At 42.6% G+C, this 18,603-nt stretch overlaps 1 protein-coding gene and 1 long non-coding RNA gene across 16 annotated transcripts in view; one reads left to right on the top strand and one right to left on the bottom strand.

Moving 5' to 3' along the window:
* Nucleotides 1-18,603, top strand: part of MYLK (myosin light chain kinase) — a 475,306-nt gene that overhangs the window by 436,855 nt on the left and 19,848 nt on the right. For 12 of the 15 annotated variants that reach the window (XM_056793546.1, XM_016433505.2, XM_007493805.3 and 9 more), the window contains 2 exons: nucleotides 10,980-11,132; nucleotides 14,192-14,315. In XM_056793546.1, the coding sequence (XP_056649524.1) occupies nucleotides 10,980-11,132; nucleotides 14,192-14,315 (277 nt within the window). Of the gene's footprint in view, nucleotides 1-10,979; nucleotides 11,133-12,869; nucleotides 13,010-13,034; nucleotides 13,342-14,191; nucleotides 14,316-18,603 lie in introns of those variants that run through there. The other 3 variants (XM_056793550.1, XM_016433507.2, XM_016433506.2) reach the window with 3 other exon arrangements.
* On the bottom strand, nucleotides 9,911-12,438 carry LOC130453659 (uncharacterized). The gene is made up of 2 exons (XR_008911122.1): nucleotides 11,704-12,438; nucleotides 9,911-11,190 (listed from the first exon to the last, which is right to left on the bottom strand). It is a non-coding gene; the product is annotated as an uncharacterized LOC130453659 (long non-coding RNA).

Here is an 18,603-nt window from a genome sequence, read left to right as displayed (position 1 = left end):
GAAATTGAAGCAAAGAAAAAACTGGTTTCTCCTGACTACAGGCCTGCCCAAGGCTATAGGAAGAATGGCCTGAAAGCTGCTCTCCCTTCTCTAGGCTTGTTAACTTTCTCCTACCCTATTAACCAGCATTTTTAAATGCTTCATGATGACTTCTGGGGCCTGATGAATCGTGGCCCAGAGATGTTAAGTGGTTTCCAGTCGTGTCCAACTCTTAGTGACCCCATCTGGAATTTTCTCGGCAGAGATCCTGGAGTGGTTTGTTATTTCCTTTTCCAATTTATTTTATAGATGAAAAAAACAGGTTTATGTGGCTTACCAAGGGTCACACAGGTAGTGTCTGAGGAAAGATTTGAACCCAGTCCTCTGGACTTCAGACCCGGTACTCTATCCACTGAGCCACCTGGGTCCCCTTCAAGGCATTTTTTATGAAAGGTTTTCATTAAGGGGACTTAAAAAAGTGGTTTCAAAAGGCAAAGGTGTTGGAGTATATGTTTTAGGCTTTGGAGCTTCACCTGTACCAATGTAGTAGAGAGATGGAAGAAGGCAAGATGAGATCTGGAAGTGAGGAAGCAACCACGGTTCCACTTCCCTCCAGACTCCCAGTTTCTGAAGCCTGGGCTTCCCTGGTTCAGTGTGTAGCCCTCCTTGAAGGGAATCAGTTTCCACTATAAAATAAACAGGGAGATGGCTACCTGCCCCAAGCTCTGGGCTTCTGGTGCTCCTGTTCACCAGAGGGTTCTAGCCAGGAATACTCTGTGCTGTAGAGAAGAGAGGCTCAGCCTCTCTGGCCATGCAAAGGCCGGAGGAAGGTTTTTTGTTCCCTATAGTCCTCTTTCTCCCTCCTAGTTGATAACAGAAATCAGAAATGCTCTTCTGGTTTTAGTTCTTACAGTCCTCCAGGCTCTCTGCTTCTCCCCAAGCACATCCCCTTTCCTATTCTTTTGGTCTCCAAACTTTGGGATTATCATTCCCTGGGTGAGGGCTCTAGATATAATTCCCTAGGCAGTTCTCAAGTTCTTCTATGTAGACAACCCCCCCCCAACACACACACACACACACACACATACACACACACACACTCACAAACACACTCCTCAGAGCAAGGAACTTCTTTATTTTTTAAAATTGCATTGATTGGGGCAGGTAGATGGATAAAGTGGATTGACAGCCAGGCCTGGCAAAGGGAGGTCTTGGGTTCAAATCTGAAGTCAAATACTTCCTAGCTGTGTGACCCTGGACAAGTCACTTAACCCCCATTGCCTAGCCCTTATCACTCTTCTGCCTTGGAGCCAATACACAGTATTGATTCTAGGACAAAAAGTAAGGTTTTATTTTTTCTAGTAGCATTGATATATTTTATAATGTTTTTATTGATGTCTTTTGTTTCTCCATTACCTAGATTCCTCCTCATATCCTTTTCCCTGTCTCCTCTCAGAAAGTCATATCTTATAACATTTTTAAAGAGGAAGAAAAGTAAAAAATGAGTAAAACCTATCAATTCACAGGGAAAAAATGACATCATATATATCGTCCCACCCCTTGGGACCCCCACCTCAGCAAAGAGATGCTTTCTCTTTTCTCTCTTTCAGACCCAAGCTTGTTCTTTCTATTTTCCAAACATTCCATTTCCATTATTTTGTGCTGGTTGTGATTTCCATTTCTATTGTTGAAGTGGTTGTGTTTGCTGTTTTCCTGGCTCTGCCTACTTCACTGTGCAATCACTAATAGTTTGTTGTTGGACCTGTGAATTTTGGTGCCACCATTCAGTAAAGCAACTTGGAATTAAGCTAACAAAGTGAGTAAAGCAACACATTCCTTGACTTAGTCATTGCTAGGAACACACTCCAAGAAGGTCATCGACAAAAAGGGAAGCTACTGACATGCCAAAATATTTATATCAGCACTTTTTGTGGTCTCAAAAAAACTGGAAGCAGAGCACGTACCTGAGGGTTCAGGGATTGCTAAACATATTGTGGAACATGAATATCATAGAATATTATCTTGCCATAGGATGCAATGAACATGATGAAAGTGTGGAAAGACATGAGGATTCAAAGTAAAGTAAACAGAGATAGGGGAAAACATTGATATCTTTATTATTATGTCCCTTTCATTTCCAAATCAGAAGGAATAGAGTGCTGGGTCTGGAATCAGGAAGAACTGAGTTCTAATCTGAATCTTTTAACACTTAGTAGCTTTGTGACTCTGGACAGGTCTCTTAACCCCTCTCTGCCTCAGTTTCCTGAGCTGTAAAACAGGGATAATAATTGCACCTGCCTCCCAGGGTTGATGTGAGGATCAAATAAGACGTTTTTAATGTCCTCAACACAGTGCCTGTCCACAGCAGGCACTTAATAAATGCCCTTTCCCTTCCCACTCTCCCCACAAATATATACCTTTCTCCTTTCCTCCTGAGAGAGCCATCCCAGAACTACGGTGGGATCATCAGACTCGGTTAGAGGCATCACTGGTCCTCTCCCCTACCCTGTCACTTACTGTCTCTCAGCCTCAGTTTCCTAGCCCAAGGCTCAGGTTTCATAGTTGGTCATGGGATCAGGGACTCCTTAAAGACCATCTAATCTTATTTTACATTTGAGGAAGCAGAGACCCTGAGAGGGAACTCGATGTATCCAAAGTCACACAGCTGTGGACTAGAATGAGGGCTGACTGGCTACCCATCTAATGTTCTCTTCTACCGTATGCAACCCTTCACCTCAGCCACCTGCTCCCAAGGAAGCCAGCTAGAATGAGAGAGCTGCTGATCTTGGTGTGTCTGAAGACCTGAGTTTTAGTGGTGGTGCTGATGTTTGCCAATTATGTGACCCTCCACAGCCTCTTCACCCCCTGCTCCCTACTGCTAAATGGGCATCGAATCTCGTCAGAAGCTTTCTCAAAGGATGGTTGTGACGAAAATACTTTCTAATCCTTAAAACCATGGTTAGGAGGCAGCTAGGGGGTTCAGTGAATAGGGAGTCAGGCACAGAGTTGGGAAGACCTGACCTCGGACACTTCCTAGTTGTATGGTCCTGGGCAGGTCACTTAACCCCATTCCCTAGCCCTTTCCATTCTTCTGCCTTGGAATCAATACTTAGTGCCTATTCTAAGACAGCAGGTAAGGGTTTTCTGGTTTGTTTGCTTGTTTTTAAGAGAAAAAAAAACATAGCTAGGAGGCATAGAGGATAGGGAACTGAGTTAAAATCCTGCCCCAGACACTTACTAGCTGTGTGATCTTAGGCAAATCACTTAATGTCTTGGCCTCAGTTTCCTTGTCTGTGACATGGGAATAATAACAGCAGCTCCCTCTTGGGGTTGTTGTGAGGATGAAATGGCATAAGAAGCCTTAAAGTGTTATGTGAAAGCTAGGAATTATTATATAGAATGTTAGGGGTTTTGAACATTTATATATTGATATCTTTTATTTTTTATATCATTTTCATTTCCTTCATGATGTGATATCTCTTTTCCCACCCTACCCCCAAAGACTCATCCTTGGTAGCAAAAAAAAAAAGAAAGAAAGAAAAAGAAAGAAACGAAAGTGGAAAAAATGATTGGGTAAAAGTAAGAACCACAAGGCAGCATTCCATGTCGATCTCACAGTGCCTCTGCCATATAATGAGACAGAGGCGGAATTTTGTCAGGTTAGAGAGAAAACAGCAGAGGAAACAGGGCTGTGCCCTTTTCTGGCCCAGCAGACAGTCCTTTGCTGTGTTTGGTGAGCAGGACAGGCTTATGTAGGCGAGATTCCCTTGCAGTGCATTTTGCCCAGTGGTACCCAAGAGGAAGCAAACACTGGGACAGAGCCCAGGAGGATCCCATGGACAAGGTGAAGGCACTTCAGTCAGATTCAGTTGTAAGGAAGATGGCAATTTAAGTTCTATGCCATAGGGGTAAGAACCTGGAGGCCCAGCCAAAGACAAGGAAATTGAGAGGGGAAATTTGAGAGCTGCATTTCCAGTAATTAAGATGTCTCTTTGCTGGGATACAGTTCCTAATTAGGAAGGAAGATTTGCTGATTGGGACCTTTCAGCATTCCAAAACAACATTGTTTGTTTTCCTAAGATCCAGTAAAGGGCTGTGTGGCTTTTTGTTTTTATCGTTTCCTTTTTATATCAAATGGAAATTTGAAAAAACAAAGGAAAACAAGTGACTGAGGTTAAACCATAAAGAAGCAATTAAGGGTTTGGTTTCCTTTTGCTTCATACTAGCAAAATTCCTGCAGCTGCTGTGAAGGACTTTCTGATGGGTCTGTTATACTTAAAATTAATATCTACTAGTTCTTATTTTCCATAAAGGTTATTAATAATCACTTGAGACAGAAAAGGTAGATAAGCATAGATTTAAAGTCTTTTCCTTACTCTAAGTTTGACCATGTGCAGGCCCCTCCTGGAGAAATCCCTGTCTCGCCCTCACCTGCCTCCTCCAGTCAAAGTTTCCATGCCAAAAGCCAGGTGGGCTCTGCCCATGCTCTTTTATTTACATTCATGGACACAGCCCTGGCATGTGAAGAATGTTGATGAACCAGGTTGGCAACCCAGGATGGGGAGGGGATGAAATCCACACAGGCCCATGTGTCACCATCATGCCTCCATCATGCCTCCATCATTATGGACTTTGGCTAGTTAGCACAGCTAGAAGGTGATCCTTTGCAAGGCTCTGGAAATGACCACTAAAACTGTTCCCCTTTCCTTGAGTTACTGAGAAGCACTGGAAGATTGGAGCCTAAAGGCTGCTCCAGTTCTCTTCCAAACAAGTCTTTGACCATAAAATATAGGAACAAGCTGAGGGCCTGGATTCCTGAGCTGAGTGAATCTGTGTATATGATTGTTAACAGCATAAATGCCAGGGGCAGCATAGTGTAGTGGTGAAAAATCAGTCTTACAGTCAGGAAAATAGGGGTTCAGATCCAACCTTGACATATACTTTTTTTTTTTACCCTTACCTTCCATATTGGAATATTGGAATCAATACTCTGTATTGGTTCCAAGGCAGAAGAGCAGTAAGGGCTAGGCAATGGGGGGGGGGGAGTGACTTGCCCAGGGTCACACAGCTGGGAAGTGTCTGAGGCCAGATTTGAACCTGAGATCCTCAGTCTCTAGGCCTGACTCTTAATCTACTGAGCCACCCAGCTGCCCCCTGGACTTATACTTTGTGACCCAGATCAAGAGAATTCATGTCTCTGGGTCCCAGGTAGCCCTTGAAGATTATAAATTACCAGGTGGCTGCTACCTTTATTGGCAGGTTCCTCACCAGGGCTTCCTCCCACTGGTGCAATCACAGGTCTGAAAGAATTTCCAGAAACTGAAGAGAACATTGCTTAAGAGGGGTTCTCATGTTCTCCTCTGACCCAGTCAATATTTCTTCCTTTTTCATTGTGCATGGGCTAACCCCGATTGTTGTCTAGTTGCCCACAGGGAAAAGGAAATACACCAGAATGAGCCCAGACAGGTATCCGAGGATATGCCCATCAGATTCAGATGTAAAGACAAGCTGCTTGTGTGTGAGGTCTTCATAAACCCATTCCACAGCCAGAAAAATGTCTCCCTCTCCACGGTATTGTGGAAAGACTTAGAAAATCTAGGTTCGAGTTCCAGCTTCCCCATTTACTGTGTGGCTATGGGTAAACCACTTAGCCATTCCCTGTGCCTTCGCTGGGAAATGAAGACAATCATCCTCACTGCACCCGTAGGGTTTTTGGAAAACACGGTGTTTTCTAAATCAGAAAGTGCTGTGTCATCTGAACTACTATTATCATTTTTATGTGCCAAATCCCAAATATGGCTCAACTAAGGCTTTTAGAAAAGATACTTCTATTTATTTCATTATTTCCCAACTATATGAAAAAAATTACACTCCTTTTTTAAAAAAATTTGAATTTGAAGTCTGGCTCTCCTTACCCAACCCATGGCCTCCTGCCAAGATCATGACACAAACAGCCTAAAGGGTCAGCCTAGTTTCCCCTTGAAGGCTGACATATTTGATAGAATATATACAGGGGCAGAAGTGGGTTAGTTGATACAGTGTCAGGCCTGAAGACAACAGGTCCAGGATTCAAATCTGGCCTCAGATACTTCCCAGCTGTGTGTGAGCCTGGGCAAGTCACTTAACTCCAATTGCCTTGACCACTGATACTCAATATAAATGTTTAAACCCTTACCTTAGAATCAATACCACATATTGATTCCAAAGCAGAAGAATGGTAAAGGCTGGGGAATGGGGGTTAAGTGACTTGTCCAGGGTCACATAGCCAGGAAGTAGGCCAGATCTCTAGGACTGGTGTTCTATTCACTGAACCACCTAGCTGCCCCCACTTAATATCAATTCTAAGGCAGAAGGTAAGGGTGTTTTTTTTTAAAGAAAGATGTACATAACACACTCCTTTCATTCTCTCTCTTGCTAAATACATTTATTCTAGTAAATATAAGGACCGGAACTCCTTCCGGACAGGAATGTAAGTTCAAAGCACATAGAGATGTCACTTGCCAAAGGTCACACAGCTAGTGACTGTCATAGATGGGATTTGAACCTACGTCTCCTTGACTTTAAGCCTAGTTCTTTTTCTACTACAGCCACTGCCTCTAGATAGCAATGGATAGAATCTAACTTAAGCCACTAATATGGAAATGTTTTACATGGCTTCACTTGTCTAATCAGAATCAAATTGTTTACCTTCTCAAAAAGGTGAGGGGCAGTGGGGAGAAGGGAAAGAAATGGGAGCTCAGCGTTTTTTAAAATAAATACTGAAATTTGTTTTTTAAACATAATTGGAAAATATTTAATGAAACAATTAAAAATACTTTTTAAAACCTTAACTCCTTCAGATGTAGTTTCTAGCACACAAAGAGCTGCCTTCTCTTCTAATCACTGTCCTTACTAAAAAATAAAATGTAATGGAGATACTGTGAAGTCCACAAGTTTTGTGAAACGTGACAATATGCAGAGGCAGAAGCTAGTTTCTGCAGTTGCCTGAGGCCCCTCTTGTGTTGCCAACAGGCCAATAGAGACTGCCCTTTATCGCAGAGCAGCTGCAACTTAAAAATAGTCAACTAGAGCTGATTCCTTGTTTTTGTTCCCCCATCAAAACTCCTTATCCCAACCAGGCGGAATGAGTCCATCAACTGACTACACGCGCCCCCTGGTGGTAGCTTTCCACTTTGGCTTTGAGCTACAAAATACTTGGCTGGCTGGGCTGGGAGGGGCTGGGTGGGGCGGGGCTGGGCAGGGCGGGGCGGAGCTTCTAAGCCCTTCTAAGGGCCAAGCAAAGCTGAGAACAGATCCAGGCAGTGAATTCTCTAGTAGCCAGTATCTTTCCTGCCAGGCTCATACTTAGAAAAGATCTTTAAACTTTCCACAAAAATCTCCATAGTCTCCTTCAAAAAATAAACTCTCCTGACATTTATATATATATATATATGGATTATATATTTATGCATCAGAATTATATGTGTATGTATCCATATCTCTATCTAATTATCCATCCATCCATCTATCTTTCTACCTATCCATCTATCTCTATCTTTCGATATCAATATTTATATACATATATCCAGCTATGTCCAAGATTTAAATGAACATCCAATAACTCCAAATATATTTTATAAGAGTTATTAATAACCACTTGAAGTAGAAGAAAAAAGATATAAAAGTAAAAACCCGAGTAAAACTCTCCTGCCTCTCTTCTCCCCTGATCACAGTTTGTGGAGGTGGGGTGAGTCCCAGGCAGGAGAATTTTTCTGGCGTGTCTTTACTCAGGCTTTTACTTTTGTTTTTTTTTATTTTTCCTACTTCAAGTGGTTATTAATAAATCTTATAAAATATAATACTTGGAGTTATTGGATATTCATTTTAATCTTACACTCTATCAATCCATCTTTCTATCGGTCTTTCTCTCTCTATATATATATATTCATCTATCTATCTGTCTATATCTAGCCATAGCTATATAAGGATTCAATTCACAAGAAGTCATATTTTCCCTTCTCAGGGATATTTTCTATGACTGCAAGGTATAATGGTAGGGAAATTTTTACCCCAAAGTGTAAGGCCAAGGATACAAATAAATTCAAGAAAGATTTGAATTATGAAGTATGATGATAAGTACATACATAATGAGATTTAAATGTAGTTAATGAGTTTGATTTTTTCCTACTTTCTCAATGAGGGAAGAGATGGGATGAATGCATATAGATGTAGAATGAATGCAGATCTAGAAAGAAAATAAAATTGAAGAAAAAAGAACAAAATCAGAGTAGTTGGGGATATTTGAATTCATGTTTGATAAGTACTCTTCTTTCTGCACTCTGTCCCCATAATACTTCTGACAGATTATTGGGCTTATTATGCCTATCTGAACTCTGTGCTCCATTTTTTAATGTTCTTTGTTTAAGAAGACATAATCACTTCTTAGTAATGAATAAAAGCATAAATTACTCATAAATCATTTGTATTTGGCTTTGGGGGATATTATATAATTTTCAAATCACCGTCCTAATTGCATTTGGCTCAAGTGATGATGAGCCTAAAATCTGAGTTTATGGATGGATGATTCAGGGGAAATGTCCCAAAAGGCAGTTAGGCGGCTTAGTGGAGAAAGTCATGCTTGGAGACAGGTGGTCCTGCATTCCTGCAGATATGAGCTCAGATAGCTGTATGACCCTGGACAAGTCTCTTAACTCCAGTTATCTAGCCCTTAGCTCTCTTCTGCCTTGGAACTAACACTTAGTATCAATTCTAAGACAGAAGATAAAGATTTAAAAAAAAAGTTCCAAAAGTATTGCAGCTAGGTGGCAGGGACAAGTGGTCTGGAATTAAATAGTGAGATATGAGAAAGCTCCATGGGCTAGTGAAACCTATAAGCAGAGCTTCTTGGTGTATTTTCACAGTCTAATCTGGTTTCATACTGTGCTTAGAAGTCAAACATTATCTTTTGCCTTTTATAGGATATGGATAAAAGCAAGTTGACTATAATTCAATTCAGCTTAATTCAAAAAGTCAAAGTCACTGTGCCAAACGTTAGGGATACAAAGACAAAAGGAAATAGTCTCTGCTCTCAGTAAACTTATATTGTATTGGGGAAAACAACAGATACAGACATAAGCAAATACAAAATAAGAACAAAATAAATTCCAGAGAAAGATTACATATTTAGCATGGAAGGTTTTGTCTGACTCTTTGTGGCCCTGTTTAGTGCACAGATACTGGGGTGGTTTGCCATTTCCTTCTCCAGGTCATTTGACAGAGGAGGAAACTGAGGCAAGCAAGGCGAAGTGACTTGCCCATGCTAACATAGCTAGTAAGTGTCTGAGGCCATATTTGAACTGAGGAGGATGAGCTTTCCTGACTCTAAGCCCAGCACTCTATCCACTGCTCCTCAATCCAGCCAGAGTGAACTTCACACATAAAACTCCATCTCTGCTTCTTTACCTTTAATCTAGCCGTCCTTCAACCCTGGAATGTTCTCTCTCCTTATTTACATTTCTTGATTTCTTCCTCCAAGACTCAGCTCAGATCCCATCTTCTGTAAGAGGCCTTTTCTGGTTCCCTTTTCCTCTTCTTCTACCCCTTCTACTATCATCCCCTCACTATTAGTACTTTTCCCCATAGATTACCTTGCACAGATCTTTTTTTTTTAAACCCTTACCTTCCATCTTGGAATCAATACTGTGCATTGGTTCCAAGGCAAAAGAGTGGTAAGGGCTAGGCAATGGGGGTCAAGTGACTGGCCCAGGATCACACAGCTGGGAAGTGTCTGAGGTCAGATTTGAACCCAGGACTTCCCATCTCTAGGCCTGACTCTCAATCCAATGAGCCACCTGTGCTCTCGCATTGCATTTCCCCCTATGATCGTTTGCAAGAAAAATTAATTTTTTTCCAAAGGATCATGAGAACATAATCAATTTAAAGATTACAATAATTTGAGGATAAGAGAAAGAAAAGAATAAAACCAATAATTACTGGACGCATTGACAGAAAGCCAGTTAGGGGGCAGTCCCCTTTGGCATGAAAGTATGCATGCAAATAAATGTTCATTAACCACACCCAAAGTTCATTTTGTGCAGTTTGTGGTCTGGAGGCTTCTTCATGATGGCTTCTCCAACAGTTCAGTTTCTGAATTCAGGGAAGTAGCATCTTCTTTACCTAAAATTCTTCTCAAAAGGAATTTAAACTTTGCAATTTAAAGGATAATATTTTTTTATATTAATGCAAAAAATAGACTCGAATACAGGACTACAATCCCCACGAGCCTTTGCTCCACTTCCCCAGAATGCCTTGTAATCTCACCTGGGCCGAGATCGAGAAGGTATTTAAGCTGATTCAAAGACTTTTGAGGGCTCTTGGCTCTTTTTGGACTTCCGTTTTGGAGCAGGCGTGTCTCTTGCGTGATGTGAGGTTATTTTGTCTAGGCCTCTGGCCTAGGCACATGTTTCTTACTTGTATATTCTTTAATCTTTAACCTTTAATAAACCTCTAAAAAATATAATACTCCTTGCAGAGAGAAACTAATTTCTACATGCCTCAGTCTATTCCTAAATTTTAATCTTTACACTAGAGAGTTCAAGAAAATATCTTTCTAGGGAGCAGCTGGTTGGCTCAGGGGATGGAGAGCCAGGCCTAGAGATGGGAGATTCTGGGTTCAAATCTGGCCTCAGACACTTCCCAGCTGTGTGACCCTGGGCAAGTCACTTGACCCCCATGGCCTAGCCCTGACCACTCTTCTGCCTTGGAGCCAATACACAGTATTGATTCTAAGATGGAAGGTGAGGGTTAAAAAAAAAAAAGAAAATATCTTTCTGCTAAACTGTGTCCCGTGATCGTGGCCCCTGGCCCAGCCCCCTACCTTATTTACCTAACGGGGGTTATTCAGCGTAACTTGGCCCAACCTTGACCGTTCCACGCCTCTGGTGGCCGGGCCCTGGCCGGCCCGCTTTCACCTCTGCTCCCCTAGCGGCTCACCGGTGCTCTCTCCATCTCCCTCTCCCCAGGGTCAGCGGCCTTTCCCCCTTCATGGGCGACAATGACAACGAAACGCTAGCTAATGTTACCTCAGCCACCTGGGACTTCGATGATGAAGCATTTGACGAGATCTCGGACGACGCCAAGGACTTTATCAGCAACTTGCTGAAGAAGGACATGAAGTAATGGATGCCCTCGAGATCGAAGCGGTTTTTGTGTTCCTTCTCTTTCGGGGAAGACCTGGCATGAAAACGGGGAGGCAGGATTTAGCCTGCTGTCGGAGGGGCTGGGGTGGCCCCCGGGGGAGAGCAGGGAGGCCTGGCTGGAAGAAGCGTGTTAGACCCTCAAGGATGGATGGGCTGCGGACTGGGAGACCATCACAGGGGTTTGTCCCAGGGGCTCAGAGGCAGAAACAAATGGTGTCTAGGCAGGGACCTCGACAAAGAACCACAGAGTAGGTATGGAAGCAAAAAGGGAAGGGGGGGTCCCCCTTAGCACCCCATCATTTCCATACTTCTCCCCCATTTTCAGCTGGCCTCTGGCTTCACACGGTGGCTGAGCGTCACAAACAAAGAGAAGGGTGGGCTGGGGGTGGGGAGGAGAGCCGGAAGGTGTCAGAGGTGGGAAAGGGTGAAGGGAGATGTTTTCCGTAACTCAGAGCCCCATCCTCGTGGCTCGAATCAGACAGGGAATACGGTAGAGCATAGTCTAGGCAGACAGAGAAGCAGAGGATGGAGAGGATTCTTCAGTCACCTCTTAGGGGTCTGATCCTTGTTGAAACCACCCTAGCCTCTTGGCCAGGAAAACATTTTGACCAAGTCCTGAAGTGGTTTGTCACTTCCTCCTCCTGCTCATTTTACAGATGAGCAAACGGAGGCAAGCAGGGCCAAGTGACTTGCCCAGGGCCCCACAGCTTGAGTGCCCCAGGCTAGAGGTGAGCTCAGGAAGAGGAGCCCTCTCAACTCCAGGCCTGGCGCTCTCCCCATTCTTTCTAGAGGGGGCGTCGGGTTTTTGAACGCCTCACTTTCTTTCCTAATAACAACTCTAAGACAGAAGAGAGAGGGCCAGGTAAGTGAGGTGAAATAACTGGTCCGGGGCCACACAGTTAGGTCATGTCCGAGGCCTGATTTGAAACCAGCTCCTCCCACCTCACGGCGGGGCGCTCTACCCGCTGAGCGACCCGGCAGCCCCCCGGAGTAAACGTTGTTGTTTCCTGGAGTCTTTGGCAGTCTGGGGAGCCTATGGGCCCCTCCTCAGAAAAGTGCAACGGATTGCACAAAAGGTATGAGACTAGAGGCAACCCGTTCCGTTGGAATGTCGCTATCAAAATATTTCTTCAAAAAGTTGGTAGAGCGAGCTCGTGAACCCCCGTGTAACCGGGAACACGTGAGACAGAATCAGGGGGCACGTTCGAACGTCCTTTCTACCGTTCGCTGGTCGTGTGCCGGCAGGATTGTTATAGCAAAAGTGCTTCAGGAACGTCAAGCTGTAGAGCTTCGTGACGCAATGGCTGGAGCGCTGCACGTGGGCTCAGAAAGGTGGGGGTTCACCTCCAGCCACAGACACTGTGCGGTCCCGGCCAAGCCATTGAGCCTCAGTCTGCCTCCGTTTCCTCATCGGTAAAATGGGGGTAATCATTGCACCTTGCCTTTGGGAGGCTCAAACGAGATCCTACCTGTAAAATGCCTCGCACGCGCTAAAGGCTGGCTCCCAAACGATCACAGAACAAGACATTACACGAATAGGGGTATTATGACAAGCGAGGCTAAACGTCACAGAATCTGAGGACTGGCTGTAAGCGCCTCCTGATCCGAGTTCTTTTCATTCTCGGTACTTGTGTCTCCAGAGCCAAGTACAGAGCCTGGCACGTGAGAGGGAGCTTCTTGTCCATTGATGGAGACCAGAATTCATTCCTGCATTCCGTTACAGACACTGTGCTCGCTAGTCCCAGAGTATTGAATACTGCACGCGAGGCGTTGAGAGTGCACAGGCAGATAGTCAGGCCTCCACTCTTAGAGGGACACGTGTAGAAACGCCCGGGACGGTGTCTGGACCAGAGGTGCAAAGGGCAGTAGACGAGCTCAAACGTTTCATTAACCGGATGGTCTTTCTCAGCCTGCCAAGCTCGATTGTATTTTGGCATTTAGTCTCCCGTGGCCCTGGGGTTTCAAAGGATTTCAGCCCCATGTAGCACTCCTACTTTCCTTAGAGAAGCAGAGAGACAGAGGCTTCCATGACTTTCCACTCCCTTATATGGCAGGCTGGGGCTAAAACTTTCCAAATAGGCACCATTCAGGTATTCTTGTTGATGATTGGGCAGAATTTAAGTGGTCAAAATGAGTTTTCTATTCGAATGAAGAAGAAGAATTTCAAGCCTCAGGTGTTTCTTAAGTAATAATAGCCATTTTATAATTGTAAAATTATAATAATTTTATAAATAGAGTAATAAGAAAAAGCTAGCTTTTACAGGGTACCTTTTGGTTTGCAGAGTGCTTTACAAATACTGTCTCATTTAATCCTCTAAACAACCCTAAAATGTAGGACTATTGTTGTTGTTCAGTCCTTTCGATTGTATCTGATTCTCTGTAACCCCATTTGGGGTTGTCTTGGCCAACGTACTATAGTGGTGTGCCATTTCCTTCTCCAGCTTATTTTACATGTGAGGAAAATGAGGCAAATGGGGTGAATCCATGGTCATTTATTCTTATCACTTAATGCATTTTCTCTTACCAATTTCAAATTGGTTGGAAGCTGTAGAGTTTGTACCTCTTTTTTAATCAGCCAAAATGGAGATAGAAGGATAGGAGCAAAAAATTCTCTTGCAGTGTTTTAGAAAACTGGTTTGGTTAAACAGCAGAAAGAGCACTGCACTGAGAGATTAGAAAGTCTGGGTTCTATGTGCAACTTTTGAATTGACCTACTAGGGAAATTATTCAAATTTATCCTTCAGGGCAGTTAGGGTATCATAGTGGTTGGAGAACCAGGGCTAGAGATGGGAGGTCCTGGGTTCAGATTTGACCTCAGACATTTCCTAGCTGTATGACCCTGAGCAAGTCCTTAACCTCAATTGCCTAGCCCTTGACCCTATTGTCTTAGAATTGCTCTAAGGTTCTAAGAAAGGCATTTTTAAAAATTGGTCTCTCTTTTTTCCTCATCAGTAACCTGAGGAATTTGAAATAGATGATCTCTCGTGTCCCTTCTTGCTCTAACACTCTTTGATTCTCCAATCTGTCTGTGATAGGAACCGCCTGGACTGTACCCAGTGCCTTCAACATCCATGGCTAATGAAAGACACCAAAAATATGGAAGCCAAGAAACTATCCAAAGATCGGATGAAAAAATACATGGCAAGAAGAAAATGGCAGGTAATGCAGAAGCCATTGTGAGTAGGCTTGGGGCCACAAGGCACTGTGTCACTGGAAAGTTGTACTCCTGGCTCTTTTGGTGATTCTCAGTTTCCTGGGAAACTTTTAAGTGTCTGAAATATTCTTTCTAATCAAAGAGCACTTCTCAGCCTTTAGTTTTCTCATCTAAAAAATGAAGTTTGTTGTTGTTGCTGAGTCATTTCAGTTATGTTCAACTCTTCATAACCTCTTTTGGGGTTTACTTGGCAAAGATTAAAAAGTGGCTTAGTATTTCCTTATCCAGCTCATTTTACAGATTGAGGAAACTGAGGCAAACAGAGTAAGTGACTTGCCTAGCCTCACACTGATATTAAGTGTCTGAGGCCAGATTTGCATTCAAGAAGAAGAGTTCAATTCAGCCTGGTACTCTATCCACTGTACTGCTTAGCACCCAAAAATGAAGGGTTTGGACAAATGACCTTTGATGTTCCTCCTATGACTCTGTGATATTAATGAGGCCAGACAAATGGACTCAGTCTTCTTATAGGCCAATTAACATTCGTGTGTTCCATGGTAGCAATATTCCAAACCATGAGCACCTCCTTCATATGAAGGCCTGGACAAAAGATTAGAAAGGTCTCAGTGCAGCCTCTGCCCATCCTAGAGAAAATAGGAAGGGTGCATACCCCACAGACAAGGATTTAAGAGCAGTGATATGCTGGCAAATGTTTAACAACCAGCTCTCTGGGGGAAAGGATGTAAGTACAACACACTTTTAAATTTAATCTGCATGATTTACTTTTTCTACATCACATTTTTAAATCTACAATCAACAAAACAATAAATTATGAGTTATTTTTCTAAGGTGTAAAAGACTCACGCTGAAATTTAACAATTGACTCTTGAAAGTTAGTATGAATTCATGTTTAAGATAGTCAGCTACATGTGTCAACATCAGCACTGAAGCATGAGGGCTCCATGTTAACTAATAAATATATATTGATTTGTTTGGTTTTGTTAAAAACTAAAATTATTTCCTTTTATCTGGCATTCTGTCAGCTTGGTTGATTTAGAATAAGTTATTACTAAAAACACTTTAACATTTAGCTTCCACTCCAGAGAACTGAGCACATCGGAGACAATGAAGAAGGCTGATTGTTGAAAATTAGTCATTTGTTATTGTTCAATCACTTCAATCGTATCTGACTCTCCATTACTCCATTTGGGGTTTTATTGGCAAAGATACTGTAGTGGTTTGCCATTTCTTTCTCCAGCTCATTTTTACAGATGAGGAAACTGAGTCAAGCAGGGTGACGTGACTTGTCCAGGTCACACCATGAGGAAGTATGTGAGGCTGGATTTGAACTCATTTTATCCATTGGGAGAAAATCATTATTTTAACAAATGAGAAGCTCATCTGTGATGTGACAGGAGATGTAACTTCTAAGTTCAAATTCACATAGTTAATTAGAGGCAAAATGAGAACTAGAATCCCTAATCTCTTTATTCCATGTCCAGGGTTGGTTCCTCCACCCTGACTTATGATTTCTACTTTAAGGAAACTTCCAGTCTAATATAGGGCAAGTTTGGAGAGAGAGGAGAGACAGACTTCCCCGCCTTTTAGCAGCTCCCAGGCTGATGGAGGATACATGGTTAATGTAAGGAAGTTAAGTTTATAGTCTTGTGGAATGGACGTGACACCAAGAATAATAAACATTATTGCTCCATACGGCTCTACATAACTATATTTGGGAGTGTTGAGGGGACAGATGCTGGAACGAACAGTGATCACAGTTATGTTGAAGAAGAACATGGATTAATGGAAAGAATAGGAAAGAACAATCTAAGTGGGGGTGGGAGGAAGAGGGCTTAGGAGGGAGAATAAATTCCTGCTCAGCAGATTTGCTTGACTGAAACAAAGGGCCTAAATTGGGGAATAACCAGAAATGGGAACGTATACAGGAGAGAAAAATAGATGAGAAGCTTAGATGTCATTTTCTGTCAGTAATTTGCCATGAAGGAAAATCATTAGGGCACCAAAGATATCACTTTTTGGTTGAAAAGTCATGTGACTTAAAACACTAGGGCTTGGGACCAAATAACTGCTTTGCAAAGGATTTAGGAAAGGGAGAAAAAGGTAAAGGGCTCTATGCTTGCCCCCTCCCCCCACCTCTGCCTTTTTGCAAGGAATCCCACCCACATTTGCGTTCCATGCGCACTAGGCAAGTTAGACCAAGATTCTAGTCAACTGGGTTCAGTGGCTTGAGAAATGGATATGGAGTCAGATCTGGCTTCAGATCTGAGCCCTGCTAGTAATTCCCTGTGTAATCTCAGGAAAGGATGGCTGGGTGATCCAGTGACTAGAGTGCTGGACCTGGAGTTAGGAGGAATCTTTTACATTAGTTCAAATCCAGCCTCAGACACTTACTAGCAGTGTGACCTGGGCAAGTCAGAGTCACCCTGTTTGCCTCATTTTCCTCCTCTGTAAAATGAGCTGGAGAAGGAAATGACAAACCATGCCAATGTCTCTGCCAAGAAGATCCCAAATGGGGTCATGAAGAGTTGGACCTGACTGAAACAATTGAGTAACAATGTCTTAGGGAAGTCCCTTAACCGCTCTGGGCTTTAATTTCTTCCTATCTAAGAATATAGAATTTGAACTAGAAGGCCTTTAAGGGTCTTTCCAGCTCTGTATTTGTGATTCTATGAGGTTCTCCTAGTCCTTTCACTAGCATTGTACAGAGGAGAGGGCCCTGGATTTGAGTCAGGAAGACCTGGAAGTCCTTCCTCAGATAACTTACTAGCTGTTTGATCTTGAGAAGTCACTTAACCTCTCTGTGCCTCAGTTGCCTTATCTGAAAAATGGAAGGAGGGAAAGGGAATAGATTCCATGACCTTTAACTTTCCTTCCAGCTCTCCATCTTTGATCCTATGAAGTTTTAGTAAGTTAATTAGTTATTATGGCCCCTGTCTCCCCATGTGAAAGATACCTATCCTCTCTAATTGGCTATGAAGATGAAACAAGGTATTAGACATCAGAATACTCTGAAAACTTTAAATTTGCTCTATACAATTCCTGCAGTTTCTTGTTACTTTCATTGCTACCATTATGATTATTTCATTGCTACCATCATGATTATTTTTGCTAAGCCGGGTAAGTTATAGCCAGTAATATTTAAATGTTTAGGGGAAGCTCTGAGAAAGGAGACAATGGATAGGATAACTTGAATGTGTCCAGATGAGGATAAAAACTAAAGGTCGTTGGTTAACAAGTCTTTATTTAGTCTTATGTGAATTGCTGAGGATACTAAGAAGAGCAAAAGTCCAGGTGTCTAGCCCACCAGGCGATCACATTTTAATGGATTAGAGAGCATGCAAAAAATCACATACAAAAAAATATAAATAAATAAATAAAAATAAATTTAAATATCATATACAGGTAAGATGGGTATAGTATAAATGGAAGGAAGGTAATCTAAACGTTACAACTGGGGTGGTGGTGGGGAGATTGGGAACCTGTCACAGGCGAGATTTGAGCTGAGTCTTGGAGGAAGCCAGAAAAGCCAAGACATGGACAAGAAGGAAGAGCATTCCAAAGGGATAACCAGTGAAAATAATCAGGTGGTAAAGTATTGTAGGAGATGGACGGCAAGGAAACCAAAGTCACTGAGCGATAGAGTGCCATGGTAGGAAGTAAAGTCCAGGAAGATTCAAAAGGTAGGAAGAAGCCAGGTTGGGAAGGACTATAAAAGACAAAGAGAAGATTTTTATATTTGATCCTGGAAGTAATACAGAGCCATGGGGGCGGGGAGAGAGAGATAGAGAGACAGAATGAATGAGTGTGTAGGATCCCAGGGAAGAGTAACATGTTCATACATTAATTTTAAGGAAGATTACTTTGGCAGCTGAGTGGAAGATGGATTAGGGTGGGAAAGGCTTTTGAGGCAAGAAGAGCAGCCAGAGAGTTAGTGCAATAGTTCAAAGGTGACATGATGAGGACTCTCTCTAGGGTAGCAGCTATATGAGTTGGGGGAAAGGAGCATATGTATATGAGAGATGCTATGAAGGTGAAAAGGACAAGGCTTAACAAACTGGAAACGAGTGTGAAGAGTCAAGGATAACTTCAAAGTTGAAAAAAGAGAGCAATGTCACAAAAACTTACAGAGGAGAGTATCCAGGAGAAGAGGATGATTCAGAATGGCAGAGGCTCCAAGGAAATAAAAAAGACTGAGGATTAAGAAAAGACCAGGAGATTTGGCAATCATTTTGTCAGTTAAAGTATTTCAGCTGCTGGATAGGAAACAAGTGA

This window comes from Monodelphis domestica, chromosome 4, assembly GCF_027887165.1.
Source record: "Monodelphis domestica isolate mMonDom1 chromosome 4, mMonDom1.pri, whole genome shotgun sequence".
NCBI lineage: Eukaryota > Metazoa > Chordata > Mammalia > Didelphimorphia > Didelphidae > Monodelphis > Monodelphis domestica.
This window is presented reverse-complemented; position numbering and strand designations above follow the sequence as displayed.